This window comes from Oncorhynchus mykiss, chromosome 15 (assembly GCF_057628025.1).
Source record: "Oncorhynchus mykiss isolate SJ-2025 chromosome 15, ASM5762802v1, whole genome shotgun sequence".
NCBI lineage: Eukaryota > Metazoa > Chordata > Actinopteri > Salmoniformes > Salmonidae > Oncorhynchus > Oncorhynchus mykiss.
Window position 1 is genome coordinate 67,828,685 of NC_143036.1, and position 18,367 is coordinate 67,847,051.

Genomic DNA, 18,367 nt, shown 5'->3' on the forward strand with positions numbered 1-18,367 from the left:
GAAGTGTTCAAGGTTACTGCTAAAGCCCTTCCTCTTTGTACCTCTGTGCTGGGACTTTTTTTGTTGGGGGGGGGTGCGCACATATTTTGTCAGAGCTCTCAAGGACTGGTCCTGCTTTTGGTGCAGTGCTATGACAAAAATATGAAATAAACAGTTGTGGAAATACTGCAGTAAGCACAGCCATGGAGGTAGCGCCAGGGAAACATCCCCTAACAACCAAAGCAAAGTTAGTCTCATGGATTGAACACAGACGGTGTACTATTAAGAAAGCATCTCCTTTTCCCTCTACCGTCACTCGCTTCCAAATTCATGAAAGGGAGTGAACAAGGAAAGAAGGGGACGACCTTTTGGATTGGAATGCAACCCCAGTCCTAACCCTCCTGAAGCCGTGTAGTATGCAGGCCTGCAGGGTCTTCTTACCTTGGCCACAAACTGCCTGTCCTTCTGGTCCATGTTGGCTGTGGGGGCAACGTAGTCCTTCCAGATACGCACTTTACGTTCTTTAGCAGATCTAATAAACAAAAGGATGACTCAGTTAGAAGGGGGATATGTCAACAAACAGAAGAGGAATCATCAATGAAGATGTGACGACCTTGGGTAATGTGAAAAGCAGATCTGTTCAAAAGAAAAATGAAGGTGGAGAAAACATCCTTTCATACAATTCTCAGTAAATATCAAAACATCCTTTCATATACTGAACAAAATAGAAATGCAACCATTTCAATGATTTTGCTGAGTTGTAGTTCATATGAAGGAAATCAGTCAATTGAAATAAATTCATTGGGCCTTCATCTATGGATTTCACGACCGGGCAGGGGCGCAGCCATGGGTGGGCATAGGCCCACCCACTTGGGAGCCAGGCCCATCCACTGGAGAACCTCGTTAAAGGGCTTTATTACAGAGATCCTGGGCTGGCGTGTTTACACGTGGTCTGCAGTTACGAGGCCGGTTAGACGTACCGCCAAATTCTCAAAACAACGTTGGAGGTGGCATATGGTAGAGAAATGAACATTCAATTCTCTGGCAACAGCTGTGGTGGACATTCCTGCAGTCACCATGGCAATGGAACACTCCCTCAACTTGAGACATCTGTGGCATTGTGTTGTGTGACAAAACTGGACATTTTAGTGGCCTTTTGTCCCCAGCACAAGGTGCACCTGTGTAATGATCCTGCTGTATTATCAGCTTCTTTATATGGCAAAGGAGAAAAGCTCACTAACAAGGATGCAAATACATTTGTGCACACCATTTTAGAGAAAAGCTTTGTGCGTATGGAACATTCCTGGGATCTTTTATTTCAGCTCATGAAACATGGGACCAACACTTTACATGTTGCGTTTATATTTTTGCTCAGTATATATATAATTCCTTATAAAAATTCATACAAATACACATGTTCATATGTAAAAAATATCAAGGCAATAGGCCAACATAAAAATAAATAAGCACTTCCCATCATCTGATATTAAACATTTTCATGATGTGTTTAAAACCAGAATATGAAATCAAATCCATGCTAAAACGACTCAGACTAAGGATAATGATAAAGACGGCTCAATTGATATTCTGAGGGTGAAAGTTCCACATCTCCAGCTGTGCTGGATTCAGACCAACTACAATACTGATTTATGCCTGGTCAATTATTTCAATTTCCTGCCTCCCTCGGGGTACTCACTGATTAGTGCGTACGTAACTTACGTGATATTTCAGAGGTTTTTTTCTGGATCAAAAAGAGCCTCATGGTGGTGTAGCAGGGGGCATGGCAGATGAGAGAAACATGGTCGGTTTTAAAGCTACATTCCTGCAATTCTCTGCACTTTGCCATGGCTAATGCTGTGTTCCTTTGCTCAAACATAATAACAATCAACAATGCTAAATTCATTGTTTTTGCAATTTTCTCTGACTGTCTAACCTTTATTTCAGTGATTGTTAGTTCTCAAATAAGAATCTACACACACTCAAAAGTTTGGGATCACTTAAAAATGAACTTGTTTTTGCAAGAAAAGCTAATTTTGTCCATTAAAAAAATATCAAATTGATCAGAAATACATTGTTAATGTTGTAAATGACTAAACACCAGTCTCAAAGTCAACAGTGAAGAGGCGACTCCGGGATGCTGGCCTTCTAGGCAGAGTTGCAAAGAAAAAGACAATATCTCAGACTGGCCAATAAAAATAAAAGATTAAGATGGGAAAAAAAACACAGACACTGGACAAAGCAGCATCCCGGAGTCGCCTCTTTACTGTTGTTTTGCGGATACTATTAAATTAAGCTGCCAGTTGAGGACTTGTGAGGCATCTGTTTCTCAAACTAGACACTAATGTACTTGTCCTCTTGCTCAGTTGTGCACCAGGGCCTCCCACTCCTCTTTCTATTTTGGTTAGAGCCAGTTTGCGCTGTTCTGTGAAGGGAGTAGTACACAGCGTTGTACGAGAGCTTCAGTTTCTTGCCAATTTCTCGCATGGACTAGACTGACAAGTTTCAGAGGAAAGTTTTTTGTTTCTGGCCATTTTGAGCCTGTAATCAAACCAACAAATGCTAATGCTCCAGATACTCAACTAGTCTAAAGAAGAACAGCTTTATTTCTTCTTTAAAATCAGAACAGTTTTCAGCTGTGTTAACATAATTGCAAAAGGGTTTTCTAAGGATCAATTAGCCTTTTAAAATGATAAACTTGGATTAGCTAACACAACGTGCCATTGGAACACAGGAGTGATGGTTGCTGATAATGGGCCACTGTACTCCTATGTAGATATTCCATAAAAGATCTGCTACAAAAGTCATTTACAACATTAACAATGTCTACACTGCATTTCTGATCAATTTGATGTTATTTTAAATGGACAAAAACAAGGACATTTCTAAGTGACCCCAAACGGTTGGTTGTGTGTGTGTGTGTATGCATATATTTTACACTGCAAGCCATTTACCGGTGAGCATGCTATTGTGTCCTCCAATCAAACCTTTGTCAGAACACACTGACAAAGTTGTCTGTCTCACTTCAAATGAGAAAGAAATGAGTCATTTGTAAAGTATTCACACTTAGCCACATGTCCTAACTGGTTGGATAATAAAACGGTTGAGGATAACAATGGGTGTGGTCACATTCACAGATTGACCCTGTTGGGACGTATGTTGCGGTAGTGGTTTTGGTTGGGGAAGGGACTGACTTTTCTCCGGCCCGGAGTTTCTCTGCCCCCTGGGTGTAGACGGCCATGGACCAGTCCACACAGCGGGCAAACCCTTCCTTCAGCAGCAGCTCTGTGATATTCCCGTTCTGGAGATGAAACAACAAAAACATAGAATAAAGTACAATACTTTATATGATACACTATTTATAGAGTTGACTACTATTGAGGAAACAAAGATAAGAGTAAGCTGGACAGAATGAGATACATTGCCTGCCCTCACACACATTCAGAGAACCTCATACAATGTGAGGTTTTGAGTACAGTTAAGTGCAACAACCTCAGACTTCCGCAGCGTTCAAAATTATCCTTCCTCGCCCTCTGGCTTTCAGCGACAGTCCGAGCTACCAGCCTTTGCGTATAGTACAATGCTCAGGGGTTATAAGTGAGGGGTCAGTCAGTCTCACCGGGTGGAGGACGGTACCCAGGATGACCTGGTTGGGGCAGCTCTCCAGGATGATCTGCACGTCCCTCTGGAGCAGACGCGACTCCGTGAAGAACTTGGCCTCGGCAGCGAAGGGCTCTGGCGACTCCGTGCCGTCCGCCTCACGCTTGAACGTCGGACACTGGAAAGAGGATATATAGAATGTAATATGCCATTTAGTAGACCCTTATCCAAAGCAACTTCTAGTACAGGGAGTGCATTTATTTGCGTATGTGACCAGAGCGGAAGTGGAACCCACGACCCTGGCATTACTCTGACCAACTGAGCTACACAGGACCAAGGAGAATAATACAGAAAATAGAGTAATTATGTGGGAAACTAGAGACACTCATGACATATAGACCTTCTAGTACAAACACTAGATATGGGAGACAGAGCAGAGCTGGGAGACTGGGCTCTAAAACACCAAGCAGACAGAGAACAGCTTCAAACAGCTGTAACATCTTAGGTGTGAGAAGGGAAAGACTGGTTATCTGCAGTGGGCCGTTGGTAAAGACTCTGAGTCATAGAAAAGGATGGATGGACAAATAGGGAAGTAACAAAGGAAAATCCCCAACATCACGTCCATCTCACATACCTTATGAGTGATAGACGTAGTACGATTAGTTAACCCCTGCAGAAACATATAGGGATATTCCCAGTGGTGGAAAAAGTACCCAATTGTCAAACTTGAGTAAAAGTAAAGATACCTTAATAGAAAATGACTCTAGTAAGTCACCCAGTAAAATACTACTTGAGTAAAAGTCTAAAAGTATTTGGTTTCAAATATACTTGTGTCAGGGAAAAAGTATGGAGTAAAAAGTACATAATTGTCTTTAGGAATGTAGTGAAGTAAAAGTAAAAGTTGTATATAAATATAAATAGTAAGGTAAAGTACATATACCCCAAAACACTACTTAAGTAGTACTTTCAAGTATTTTACACTACTGTATATTCGCTAATCAAATCAGAAGGAATATATGCTAAAGTCTATAAAAGTTGACCACACACACACAAGCACATATCCTATGGTCACAGTACGATCAAAGAGACTGACCTTGACCCCAGAGAGCATGACCGTGACCAGGTAGTAGTCAGGCAGGAGCAGGGCACGGACCACACTACCGTCGCGCACGTGCTCAATGACGGCTGAGGAGGAGAGACGAGGGTCAGAAATAAAGTATTCATACATTCAATTGAAACTTTTAATACGATGAAACCATCTGTTTACACAAGGGGAAACATTTTAATATGACCTCATCATTCAGTTTTATAGGTTCTACCATTTTAGAGTAAAGCAGACTCAGTTCTACACAGAGCCAGTGCTACAGTAGATTCATAGAATCAGGACACTAATAGGATCTCTATGGATTCAGTTCTATACTGTATTATGCCTTAAAAGTCAGTGGTCAAATGTATCCATCAACAGGATGACCTTCACCTCATTCCTCTACTCTATGGAGGGTGTTAACAGTACATGTTGATTACATCCTGCTCTGGTGGGTTACAGAATGTCTTCTGTCACTCTTCTTCTGTTGTCGCCCTGACCTCCAAAAATCACTTTTGGTGTGAAAGCCAGCTAAATTTGATCTGTAAATCGTGTTTTGGGTGTTTGGGGGCTGAACGAACGCAGTCTGATGAGGCGATCCGCTATAATCCAGACCGGGGGAATTAGTATTGTGATTCCAGGCCCCCGGAACACAATGAAGGGAACATTTAAAGTGATTCGGCTGGATTGCTACTGCCCATTTAAAAACAGCAGGGGCGGTCTCGCTGAATGGTGAAAAACCTGCCGCACCATTTCTCCACTCAACTAAAGGGAGTGGCTGTTAGCTGCGGTGGCGCGGACAGAATGGAGAAAAACGCATTAGAGGGGGTGAAAGTCACATAATGAGCCCACGAGGTGCCATCTAGGGAGCCATTACAGGTCAGATATAGATATGGAGGCATCGGAGGGGGTAAACTCGATCCAAAACGGTGGATTATGCAGCTGTGTGTTGTGTGCACACAGGGGCTTCTAAAAAGGAATGATGAGGTGTATGAGTGTGTGTTAGCCCTACCATTGACAGGTTTCTGGTGCATGGAGTCAACGAAGTTGCGGGGGTTCTCGATTATGTACTTGAGGTCGCGTACAGTGTTGGTGCCGCCGCCCTCCGTCCACATGCCCTTCTTGGAGGCCTTGGCCTGGTCCTCCAGGTCACACAGTCTAGCCTGATCTGGACTACACACAAGACAAGAAGTGGTTAGTATATAACACACAGGCTGACGTTTCAAACTATAGTAAAGTAGGTGGAACCGATCTTAGAGACAATTGAAATTGTTATTTTTACTGACACAGCGCCCAGTCCCAGCACAGTGCCTTGTTAGGGCATCAGTAGGTGACACCTCTACTGATGCTAACCTCTCGTTACTGGTCCACTTCTCTGTATCATCAGCTTGGCCTTAGGGGGTAACTGCCAGCCTCTCAGGGTGTGTTAGTCCTGGAACTGCATGGCCACTAGATAGCAGTTCTAGCTGAACTGACAGTTCTACTACCGCCCGTCAGGCTAAACTGATGAGACTGGCTAGGTGGACATACAACACACTTCTGCTATGTTGTGCTTTTTAAATCCTTTCAGATAAATTAGGGTCAAAAAGAGCAATGGTTTCCAAATGTATGGTTATGCTTTCATGAGCCACACCAATTCAATAACAGTGTTTCTAGAGCCACAAAATTAGCATTTAGCGGTGACAAGAGGGCCAGTGGCCACGTAATACGTGGGGGATAGGCAATGGTTGATCAACCAAAAACATAAAGGGAGATTCAAGGGGAAACTTTTTAGGCACCACAACTTCCTCCATTTGCCTAAACACCAACATGAGTTTCAGACACCTGGTAGATGGCCAAGTACACAACTCCCCAGTTTCACTTCCATCTGCATGAGCTTTCAGGTTCAGCCTGTTGATAGTCAGACTGGGCCTCTAACAAAGATCAGAGGGCTCTTTGAAGACAACATGGCACTCAACAACTCCCTGAAGCAGGCAAGGCGGGTGATATGTCTCAATTCATTCCACGCTGGTTCAAAACAAAAATGCCGACCGTTATCTTGAAAGACCATCAGCTTTTTCCGCATTTTTTCCCCCTTTTCTTAATTGTTTTCCGTCGTCGTGTGAAGACTTTTAACAAGTTTTTTATGGAGTGGAGAAGTGAGGCTTGCCCATGACTGATATGAGCAATGGAGAGTGAGATAGTGGGACTGGGTTCTTTGTTGAAATGTGCACTGTGTAAATTGAGCCTTTTTGCATTGATGCTGTCTGAAAGGGAGAGTGGGTGCTAGGTTTAGAAAGAAAGCGGCACAAAGTGGTACTCAATTAAAACACGTCTCACTCACAGAGAGAGTCTGAGTGTTCTGAAACAGCTCCTAATTGGAGCATTGGACTGGCGCCCAACACCACCAGTACGTCTCCCCCCATTCCTTCGACTGTTCTAGACACAAATCCCAACTGAAATAAAACTGTTTCTTGCTTACCGAAGCAAGAATAGAGAACATTAACTTTCTGGGCCAGACTAAAAAGCCTACAGAAAGTCAATTGCACTTAAGCTACTTAGGACTAACAGCACAAACCACAGATAGGAGGATGTGCCAATTCCCTATAGTGTAGTGCACTTATCTTGACCAGGGCCCATAGGGTTCTGGATAAAAGTAGTGCACTATGTAGGGAATAGGGTGCCATTTGGGATGCATCTTGAGGCAAGCCCAGATACTGAATGGACACAGCGAGATACTGCGACTAGGCTGACGATCAGAGATCAATGAAGACACAGGAGGTGGCCTACCTGGTACTGTGTGATGAGATCATGTAAAATCAAGTGTATCTGGCACCGAAAATCTGACAAATACAGCAGACAGAAACAGAAGCACTGGACATTGAAGGTGGTTCAGAAGAGGCACCCCTCAGCAGTTTAGCCACTCCACTGGGGATCGCAGTTTAAAGGATCAATAGTTGTGAAGCAGCGGTACCAATGCTAATTTGGATTCCCTCACCGCCGGTCGGTGTGGTTACATAAACCACAACGCCCCCCTTCCCTCTTTCAGTAATTTAACAAAACAGCCACAGCCAGAGAGACAACCTACTTTCTCATTGGCCAGGAGGAGCCTGCCAAAATCCTCAGGCAGTCGTGGTGGCCCCATGGTCGGGTTCCCTTGGAAGACACAGAAAGTGTTTGAAGAGGAGATCTGTGTAGTGGAATTGTGTGTGAGTGTGCCCCAGCAGCTTGCCGTAGCAGTGAGGAGAGGATTGTTGGCATGCGGCCCGGGCCTTCTGTTAATTGGCGCCTGGCATAGTTTGGGCGCCACGGACAGCCAGGTTCGGAACATGTGCTCGCCCGCTCCTTTTCAAATCATCATCATCGCCCTCCGATTGGGGTGATCGTCAAGAGCAATCGCCAGGCTAATGAATAAGGGTCTGCTCGTCTCCCAGTCCTCCCACCATAATAGCCACCCCATTTGGGCCAAACGACAGCCTGCGTAGAGGCGTTTACATTAAAGCCTGTTCCAAGCCATTGCGTGGAATGCTTGAAACGAGTCATTAGGTCCAAAATATGCAGGCAGACTATTTATTCATTCATCTGGTACCCACAGTGAAAACACGGTTTCACAGCACTGAACTCTTGTAGCGCCCAGTCAAGCCCACTAGGTGGCGATCAATCACTCAGAGGTGAAAGGGAGTTTTGGGACAGCTATTAGACCGGTGAGCTTTATGTTATGTTTTGAGACTGCCGATCAGTGGGAAAGCCTCAATGTTACTGCAGGGCAACACTGCCACCACCTGGACTCACACATTAACTGAAACCCTCAAGTGGGGGGGGGGGGGGGGGGGGGGGGAATTCTATGTGCAGTGGCATTGTGTCATCAATAATACATGCAGCCCATTGTGACAACAGGTAGCGCATAATCTCTGTCATAGTGCAAGTTTTGTATTGTGACATCACAATTGTGGCATCATGGCAAGTAGAGAGTGTGCCGATGTCACAATAGGGAAAGAATCAAAGATGTCACAGACAGATGACTGATGTAACAACGGCAAATTCTACTGTGACAAATTGACCGTTGTGTTTCCCTGGTTACCACCACTTCAAATCTCCATGGGGCTGATTAAAGCCTTTGTAAATAAATCAACACCCTGTTGCTTGTGATATCACAGCACTGCTGAGTCTTACTTGTTGCCCCGGATTCCTTCCCTGCGGACGGTGGCGAGGCCCTCGTTCACCAGAGATTCAGCAATGTTCTCACCGGTGGTGTCTAGAGAGAGAGAGACAGAGGATTTAACACTAAATAAATAGAGTTTTAGTAAAGGACAAAGTGGGTTGTATGAGGGTTCACGCATGAAAACGAGTCCATTCACTCAATCAACGCAAATGCAGTCAATTCAAGGAGGGAATTGAAATCCTACCCCTGAATAGAAAAATATCCCTGTGGGATATAGACAAATAGTGCACCAGTGATGTAGTGACGTTTTTACCCGACTAGCAGTAACTCTGGCCTCTATTTGTGGTTAGACCTGTGAAAATGTCTGGTGGTCTTCTCACCTCTGCCCAGGTACACCATGCCGTATTCTCTGCCCAGAGCAGTCTTGACCTCCACTGTGAAGCATACCTCCTTCCCAATCAGCATCTTGCGCAGGAACTCTCTGGCCTGGAAGGCATAGGGCTGCAAGGGAAAGAAGACCGATAGCCATGATCAACGGGTCAATGTTATACCACTAGGGGCACCAAATAATCAATCACCCACAATTCATTTACAGACCAAGACCATAGAGCTAGGAATCATCTTTGCCATTATTGCATCTGTGACCGCAAGGGTAGCGCAATCTCCATTTTGATGTAGTCAATTTCACTTTTACACAATTGGCTGATCCCTCCTGATGACCCAGTTGGACATGACTCCAACATAGTCACCAGGAGGGATCAGCCAATGAAGTTGGATGTACCACCCAGTTGACTACATTAAATTGGTGGAAGGCCTCAAATCTCGCTTCCCATGCTAACACAGCCTTTCGTCCACAAGCAGCCTCTATGATGCTCTATGACCCTGACCAAAAACAACCATTTCTAATGTTCCCTTATAAAAGGAAGGCAGATGGGACACAGAGTGCATTCGGAAAGTATTCAGACCCCTTGACTTTTTCCACATTGTTATATTACTGCCTTATTCTAAAATATATTCAATTGTTTCCTCCCCCCCCCTCAATCTACACACAATACCCCGTAATGACAAAGCAAAAATATTATTTATGTATTAAAAATAAACGGAATTATGACATTTACATAAGTATTCAGACCCTTTACTCAGTACTTTGTTGAAGCACCTTTGGTAGCGATTACAGCCTCGAGTCTACTTGGGTATGACGCTACAAGCTTGGCACGCCTGTATTTGGGGAGTTTCTCCCATTTTTTGCTCATTTGGCCGGACAGACAGCGCTAGTAAAAATCTTGGTGGTTCCAAATTTCTTCAATTTAAGAATAATGGAGGCCACTGTGTTCTTGGTCCCCTTCAATGTTGCAGACATTTTTTGGAACCCTTCCCCAGATCTGTGCCTCAACACAATCCAGTCTCGGAGCTCTACGGACAATTCCTTCGACCTCATTGATTGGTTTTTGCTCTTACATGCACTGTCAACTGTGGGACCTTACAGTGCCTTGCAAAAGTATTCGGCCCCCTTGAACTTTGCGACCTTTTGCCACATTTCAGGCTTCAAACATAAAGATATAAACCTGTATTTTTTTTGTGAAGAATCAACAACAAGTGGGACACAATCATGAAGTGGAACGACATTTATTGGATATTTCAAACTTTTTTAACAAATCAAAAACTGAAAAATTGGGCGTGCAAAATTATTCAGCCCCCTTAAGTTAAGCGCCACCTTTTGCTGCTATTACAGCTGTAAGTCGCTTGGGGTATGTCTATCAGTTTTGCACATCGAAAGACTGAAATTTTTTCCCATTCCTCCTTGCAAAACAGCTCGAGCTCAGTGAGGTTGGATGGAGAGCATTTGTGAACAGCAGTTTTCAGTTCTTTCCACAGATTCTCGATTGGATTCAGGTCTGGACTTTGACTTGGCCATTCTAACACCTGGATATGTTTATTTTTGAACCATTCCATTGTAGATTTTGCTTTATGTTTTGGATCATTGTCTTGTTGGAAGACAAATCTCCGTCCCAGTCTCAGGTCTTTTGCAGACTCCATCAGGTTTTCTTCCAGAATGGTCCTGTATTTGGCTCCATCCATCTTCCCATCAATTTTAACCATCTTCCCTGTCCCTGCTGAAGAAAAGCAGGCCCAAACCATGATGCTGCCACCACCATGTTTGACAGTGGGGATGGTGTGTTCAGCTGTGTTGCTTTTACGCCAAACATAACGTTTTGCATTGTTGCCAAAAAGTTCAATTTTGGTTTCATCTGACCAGAGCACCTTCTTCCACATGTTTGGTGTGTCTCCCAGGTGGCTTGTGGCAAACTTTAAACAACACTTTTTATGGATATCTTTAAGAAATGGCTTTCTTGCCACTCTTCCATAAAGGCCAGATTTGTGCAATATACAACTGATTGTTGTCCTATGGACAGAGTCTCCCACCTCAGCTGTAGATCTCTGCAGTTCATCCAGAGTGATCATGGGCCTCTTGGCTGCATCTCTGATCAGTCTTCTCCTTGTATGAGCTGAAAGTTTAGAGGGACGGCCAGGTCTTGGTAGATTTGCAGTGGTCTGATACTCCTTCCATTTCAATATTATCGCTTGCACAGTGCTCCTTGGGATGTTTAAAGCTTGGGAAATCTTTTTATATCCAAATCCGGCTTTAAACTTCTTCACAACAGTATCTCGGACCTGCCTGGTGTGTTCCTTGTTCTTCGTGATGCTCTCTGCGCTTTTAACGGACCTCTGAGACTATCACAGTGCAGGTGCATTTATACGGAGACTTGATTACACACAGGTGGATTGTATTTATCATCATCATTAGTCATTTAGGTCAACATTGGATCATTCAGAGATCCTCACTGAACTTCTGGAGAGAGTTTGCTGCACTGAAAGTAAAGGGGCTGAATAACTTTGCACGCCCAATTTTTCAGTTTTTGATTTGTTAAAAAAGTTTGAAATATCCAATAAATGTCGTTCCACTTCATGATTGTGTCCCACTTGTTGATTCTTCACAAAAAAATACAGTTTTATATCTTTATGTTTGAAGCCTGAAATGTGGCAAAAGGTCGCAAAGTTCAAGGGGGCCGAATACTTTCGCAAGGCACTGTATATAGACAGGTGTGTGTGCCTTTCCAAATCATGTCCAATTAATTAACAACAGGCGGACTACAACCATGTTGTAGAAACATCAAGGATGATCAATTTAAACAGGATGCACCGGAGCTTAATTTCGAGCAAAGGGTCTGAACTCTTACGTAATAAGGCATTTCAGTTTAATACGTTTTTTTATTTGTCATTATGGGGTATTGTGTGTAGATTGATGAGGATTTATTTTTATTTAATACATTTTAGAACAAAATGTAACAAAATGTGGAAAAGGGGAGGGGGTCTGAATACTTTCTGAATGCACTGTATATGCTTTACTAGACAACAAGTATCCTAGATCAGCGATTACATAACTGTCACTGCAGGTGGAACCTGATCGAAGAGCACCCAACACTTTTTCTTAGACAACACTCCAACCTAATTATGCTGCTCCCGATAGTGAAATAAAAGTCTCCATGCAGCCACCTGAAATGCATTTTTCCCTTATGAATCTCAATACAACGTCTACCCCCCTCACTCTTCTTCATGAATGGACCAGCCCACTGTCAGTGATTGGTTGAAGTGCTTCAACTCACCTCGTCAGGGGTGTCCTTTTGGTCGGGCTGGCTCTGGGGGGCGCGGCGAGCTAGCGCTCCGGTACGGATGTTGCTCAGGTTGATCTGACGCTCCGGGGGTGGGCCTCCCCGTGGCTGGCCCCTCACGATTATTGCACATCCTGACAAGACCTGGAAGAGAGGAACATCACAGTAAATATTAGCATTAGGCTATAAGGGGAAAGACCAGGGTAATTTGCATTGTAGCAGTGGTAGGTAAGACCAGGCACAATTATTAGAATGTCTATAAGCTAATTGAAGACTGTTAATGGGCTGATATGGAAGTAATGTTTTGGTAGTGCTTATAATTTTCACAAATTCTCTCAGAACTCAACAGTATTCCATGGAGGTGGAGAAAAAAAACAGTTGTGATGAAAGAGAATGACTGTATATAGTCTAGTTGTAGCAGTTGTAGTAATAGTGATAATAGTAATAGCAGTAGTGACAGTAATAGCAGTAGCGACAGTAATAGCAGTAGTGATAGTAATAGCAGTAGTGGGAATAGGAATAGTAATAGCAGTAGTGGGAATAGTAATAATAGCAGTAGCAAAATTAGTAGTAGTAATAGTGGTAATAGTAAGAGTAGCAGTAGTGATAATAGTAGTAGTAATAGTAATAGCAGTAGTGGTAATAGAAAAAGTAGTGACAATAGCAGTAGTAATAGCAATAGTAGTAGTAGTGGTGGTAATAGTAATAATAGCAGTAATGGTAAAGTAATAGTGGTAATGGTAATAACGTCAGCAGTGAGTGGTAATAAAGGCAGCGATAGTAGTGAGCGGTGGTAACGGCAGCGATAGTAGTGAATAGAGGTCGGCCGATTAATCGGAATGGCCGATTAATTAGGGCCGATTAAAGGTTTCATAACAATCGGAAATCTGTATTTTTGGACGCCAATATCATTTTTTTTTTTTCACCTTTATTTAATCTTTGTTTAACTAGGCAAGTCAGTTCAGAACACATTCTTATTTTCAATGATGGCCTAGGAACGGTGGGTTAACTGCCTTGCTCAGGGGCAGAACGACATATTTTTACCTTGTCGGCTCGGGGGATTTGATCTTGCAACCTTACAGTTAACTAGTCAAACACTCTAACCACCTACCTCATGAGGAGCCCGCCTGTTACGCGAATGCAGTAAGAAGCCAAGTTAAGTTGCTAGCTAGCATTAAACTTAATCATAATCACATAGTTGATGATATTACTAGTTTATCTAGCATGTCCTGCGTTGCATATAATCGATGCAGTGCACATTCGTGAAAAAGGACTGTCGTTGCTCCAACGTGTACCTAACCATAAACATCAATGCCTTTCTTAATATCAATACACAGAAGTATATATTTTTAAACCTGCATATTTAGCTAAAAGAAATCCAGGTAAGCAGGCAATATTAACCAGGTGAAATTCTGTCAGTTCTCTTGCATTCATTGCACGCAGAGTCAGGGTATATGCAAGAGTTTGGGCCGCCTGGCTCGTTGCGAACTAGACTTTATAACATTCAATAATTAAGACAAATATATAATATTTGATAGAGCAGTCTGACTGAGCGATGGTAGGCACCAGCAGGCTCATAAGCATTCATTCAAACAGCACTTTCGTGCGTTTTGCCAGCAGCGCTGCTGTTTATGACTTCCAGCCTATCAACTCCTGAGATTAGGCTGGTGTAACGATGTGATGTGAAATGGCTAGCTAGTTAGCGGGTGCGCACTAATAGCGTTTCAAACGTCACTCGCTCTGAGACTTGGAGTAGTTGTTCCCCTTGCTCTGCATGGGTAATGCTGCTTCGAGGGTGGCTGTTGTCGTTGTGTTCCTGGTTCGAGCCCAGGTAGGAGCGAGGAGAGGTACGGAAGCTATACTGTTACACTGGCATTACTAAAGTGCCTATAAGAACACCCAAAGGTATATGAAATACAAATGGTAGAGAGAAATAGTCCTATAATAACTACAACCTAAAACTTCTTACCTGGGAATATTGAAGACTCATGTTAAAAGGAACCACCAGCTTTCATATGTTCTCGTGTTCTGAGCAAGGAACTTAAACATTAGCTTTCTTACATGGCACATATTGCACTTTTACTTCCTTCTCCAACACTTTGATTTTGCATTATTTATTATTATTTCAAGGGCTGTGTTCCGAACCACACAGTGGCTTTGGCTTGCCTCCTCATCTCCTTTCCTCCCAGACACACATTTGAAAGGGTTGGATAAGTGGAAATAGGCTAATATATCTGTTCTGCTCAGGTTTGTGGTCTTGAAGGAAAGGAGTGAAGAACAGGAGACAAAAGGTTACACCAAGACTAGTGGGACTGAGTCTGTAAGCCATACACTGGGGCAAAAAAGTATTTAGTCAGCCACCAATTGTGCAAGTTCTCCCACTTAAAAAGATGAGGCCTGTAATTTTCATCATAGGTACACTTCAACTATGACAGAGAAAATGAGAAGAAAACAAATCCAGAAAAATCACATTGTAGGATTTTGTATGAATTTATTTGCAAATTATGGTGGAAAATAAGTATTTTGTCACCTACAAACAAGCAAGATTTCTGGCTCTTAGATCTGTAACTTCTTCTTTAAGAGGCTCTGTCCTCCACTCATTACCTGTATTAATGGCACCTGTTTGAACTGTACTTTTTCCACATTGTCTTTAATTAAGGGTAGGCCAATGGCATATCCTCTCATACCACCTCAATTCTAGATTTTAACTTAACAGCCCTTTACTGACACGGAGGTAGGTTATTTAAAGGGTGCATGGGGGGGTGGAGCAATTGCCTAATTAAATCTGTCAAACAGGTACCTCTTATTTCTTAAATAGGAAGAAATAGGCTACAATACAAAGCCCTCGTTGTTAGTAAAGTCTCATTAAAATGAAGACGGTTAAAATGAATTATGCCTAGTCCAATTTGTCCACTTTCAGCACCATGAGCTGTCCATTTCCGCAGCTGCAACTTCAAGTTTTAGCACCACAACAAAAGTTACTTGAATCTGTCTTATTGTGAGGTCAATAACTAACAAATACATAAATGGCCAGAAACAGATTGTTATTAACCAAATCAATTATAGTAGTGGCAAGCTATCAAAGTTGACCTCCGGTCCTCATCTTCACACTCAAACTGAGCAGAACCTAATCTATAGGCTAGTCTGCACACAAGATGGTGCATTGTGGAGAAAATCAGAGATGAGGGGTGACACAGGGCACACATCCATATATAGCCTAATAAGCAACTAATACTACAACACCGAGAACTATTGATATTTCATCAATTACATGACCCTCCCCTAGGTTACACGTTTGTAAAAATATATATATTTATTACTAAACCCTCCACTTGACTGACATTGAAAAAGCATGACCCTTCCCCATTTTCCTCCAGGTAACCAACCATCCTGTAAATGTCAATCTATCCCTTGCTGTAACTGTCTCATACCACACACTTCCCTTATTCCCAAGGTGACCACTCGCTTGTTTACCCTCTCCAGAGGAAACATAAGTCTATGGGGGACATGTAGGCAGTGGCAGGCAGTCTATAATTACTGTATACTCAAAAAAACAGGCCTTTCAGTCAGTAACTACAGTGGGTGGGAGAAGAATCCTACAGCTCTGAATTGTGTTGTATGATAGCTTGTAGCCATATCTGATGTAGCTAGCCTATACATATCACACTAGATTAGATAAACTGTGGCCTGAATCTGATCACTGAAAATGCTTTTTAGGAAATGACACAGGCACACAGAACATGTATCACCTCGAATACAAACTGGAAACGGTATAGACAGGCCCACCGAGAGAGGAAGTAAAAGGAGTAATTGCCAAGAATCGGGAATGTGATTAAATGCAAGGCCCAAAGTATCCCAAAATGGTTTAGCAAGCCGAATACTAGCCCCTAGAAATCGCTTAGATGTAGAATGAGACTGCATGCTAAATCATTTGGGGTTACTTTGGACCACTGTAGCTATAGATACTACAACTGCTGCTGCTTGCTTCCACTACCGAGGGAGTTTAAGGGGGGCAAGGAATACGTGTCAGTTTCTCGTGGTCTCTTCTGAGCAGCAGGACTTGCTGACCAAACTACACTGAAGGCAAAATGTTTCACCCGTTTGATATTTTTGCCACACTTTTTGGAAATAGGTAGCTTATCTAATTCGTCTCAAACTAAAATATTATTTTGATAGTGTCAATTGTTCGAGTTGACGGACATACTCTAACGTGAAAGCTAGCTAGCTATGATAGCTAGCTAACCATTTGGATGTTGTGTGTGGAGATTGGAATCAAATAATGCCAGCTAGCTCCGTTCCAGAACCATAAATCAGAGTTTAGCCACGATACAGCTGCACGCGCTCACCAAGACACGAACTTTGAACACTCCTAGCTAGCTAAGCTAGTGCAGGTTTATCTGGCTACAGTAACCTAGCTACATGAACCCCATAGCCGAGGTCAACCAAGCAATTTTGCTAGGACGGGAGTCATGATTTAACATCTGCCAACAATTAATGTGCAAAAAAAGTTATTGTTGCAACTTAAACTGGCTCCAGATAGAAACCTCTTTTGCGAGTGTTTGAACTAACGTCAAGGTATTTTCCTAAACACCTCATTCAAGCACTTCTGTAGGACAACCAACTCTCTGCTTGTTTGTCTCAAGAATAGTTTCATTTCGCAATGCAATGTTTACTACAGTACCGTTAGTTAGCACCTTTTACACAAACCCTGTCAACTCCTCAATGTACGTTGCTAATCCTAAACTGCAACATTGAGTCAATTTGTGGTGCTAGTTAGCTAACGGTGTTAGCTAGCCACAAGTGTCATTGAACACGACATTGAATAGTACTTTTCTAACAAGTAAAATCCCACGACAATGAGAAGTTGAATCCCCCACAAGTTGGCTATCGTAGCTAGTTCGTTAATCGAAAGCTAACAAGCTGTTAGCATCATCCCTAGTCCCACACTCTTCATCCATATGTTCCTACCATCTTGACTATTCCTCTCTGGAGCGCCGCAACCGGAGCAGGATTCGCCTGTGCCGAAACTGATGATGCCATGTCCACAAAGTTAGATACGCCGTTTAGGGGGAAACAGGTAAGGAGCCGGGAATCCAAAGTGACTGTTCTATTGAAACCCAAGAGGAAAAGGCTGGATAACTGTGAACACACGCTATACCGGAAACACACGGTACCATGCATACACGTCAAAGAGTTACTTTTCCGGGTACAGGATTAGAAATGAATGGGGCAGATGGGGCTATTCCTTGGACGCGTAATCAGAGTGAAATAAGATCTTCCGGTGCATGTGGAGGTTATACACGTCAGCATAGTATTACCCTGGTACCGTTCATAACGTTATCGTGGATGCCTCGAGCTCGAGACATGCAAAAATAGTACAATGTTATGTGGTCTATTCACCCAATGCAAATCTAATGATTTACTTATTTAAATTGTATATAGACTTATTTTTCTACTGTATTATTGACTGTATATTTGTTTTACTCCATGTGTAACTCTGTGTTATACGTGTCGAACTACTTTGCTTTATCTTGACCAGGTCGCAGTTGAATATGAGAACTTGTTCTCAACTTGCCTACCTGGTTAAATAAAGGTGAAATAAAATAAATACAAATGTGACCTTGTATAAACCAAAGCTGCTCAACAAATCTGAATGTATTAATCTACAGAGAGAGGCTATGTGTCTTTGTTCCATTGTATGCTAATTCAACGGGGGGAATTATTTACTGTAAGGAAAAAATGACTGTACCTAAATCTATCTTGGCATACTTCCCATCCCATGTAATCGTAGACCAGGAGTGTCAAACATACAACATTTTTGCCCGCAAAGCAATTATTTTTTTATCATGTATTTTTTAACATATTTTTTTGTGGGGGGGAGAAACGAACTGAATA

General features: G+C 42.7%; 1 protein-coding gene across 2 annotated transcripts in view; it reads right to left on the reverse strand.

Moving 5' to 3' along the window:
- The window catches only part of LOC110490780 (staphylococcal nuclease domain-containing protein 1), a 374,611-nt gene extending 356,815 nt beyond the window's left edge, over positions 1 to 17,796 (reverse strand). The window contains exons 1-9 of one of the 2 annotated variants that reach the window (XM_036944950.2): positions 17,441 to 17,796; positions 12,467 to 12,616; positions 9,182 to 9,302; positions 8,813 to 8,894; positions 5,673 to 5,833; positions 4,670 to 4,761; positions 3,596 to 3,754; positions 3,171 to 3,277; positions 421 to 511 (exon numbers count right to left, since the gene is read on the reverse strand). In XM_036944950.2, the coding sequence (XP_036800845.1) occupies positions 421 to 511; positions 3,171 to 3,277; positions 3,596 to 3,754; positions 4,670 to 4,761; positions 5,673 to 5,833; positions 8,813 to 8,894; positions 9,182 to 9,302; positions 12,467 to 12,616; positions 17,441 to 17,653 (1,176 nt within the window). In that variant the 5' untranslated portion in view covers positions 17,654 to 17,796. The remainder of the gene's footprint in view (positions 1 to 420; positions 512 to 3,170; positions 3,278 to 3,595; positions 3,755 to 4,669; positions 4,762 to 5,672; positions 5,834 to 8,812; positions 8,895 to 9,181; positions 9,303 to 12,466; positions 12,617 to 17,440) is intronic. The other variant, XM_090200893.1, reaches the window with a different exon arrangement.
- Positions 17,797 to 18,367: the final 571 nt, after the last annotated feature.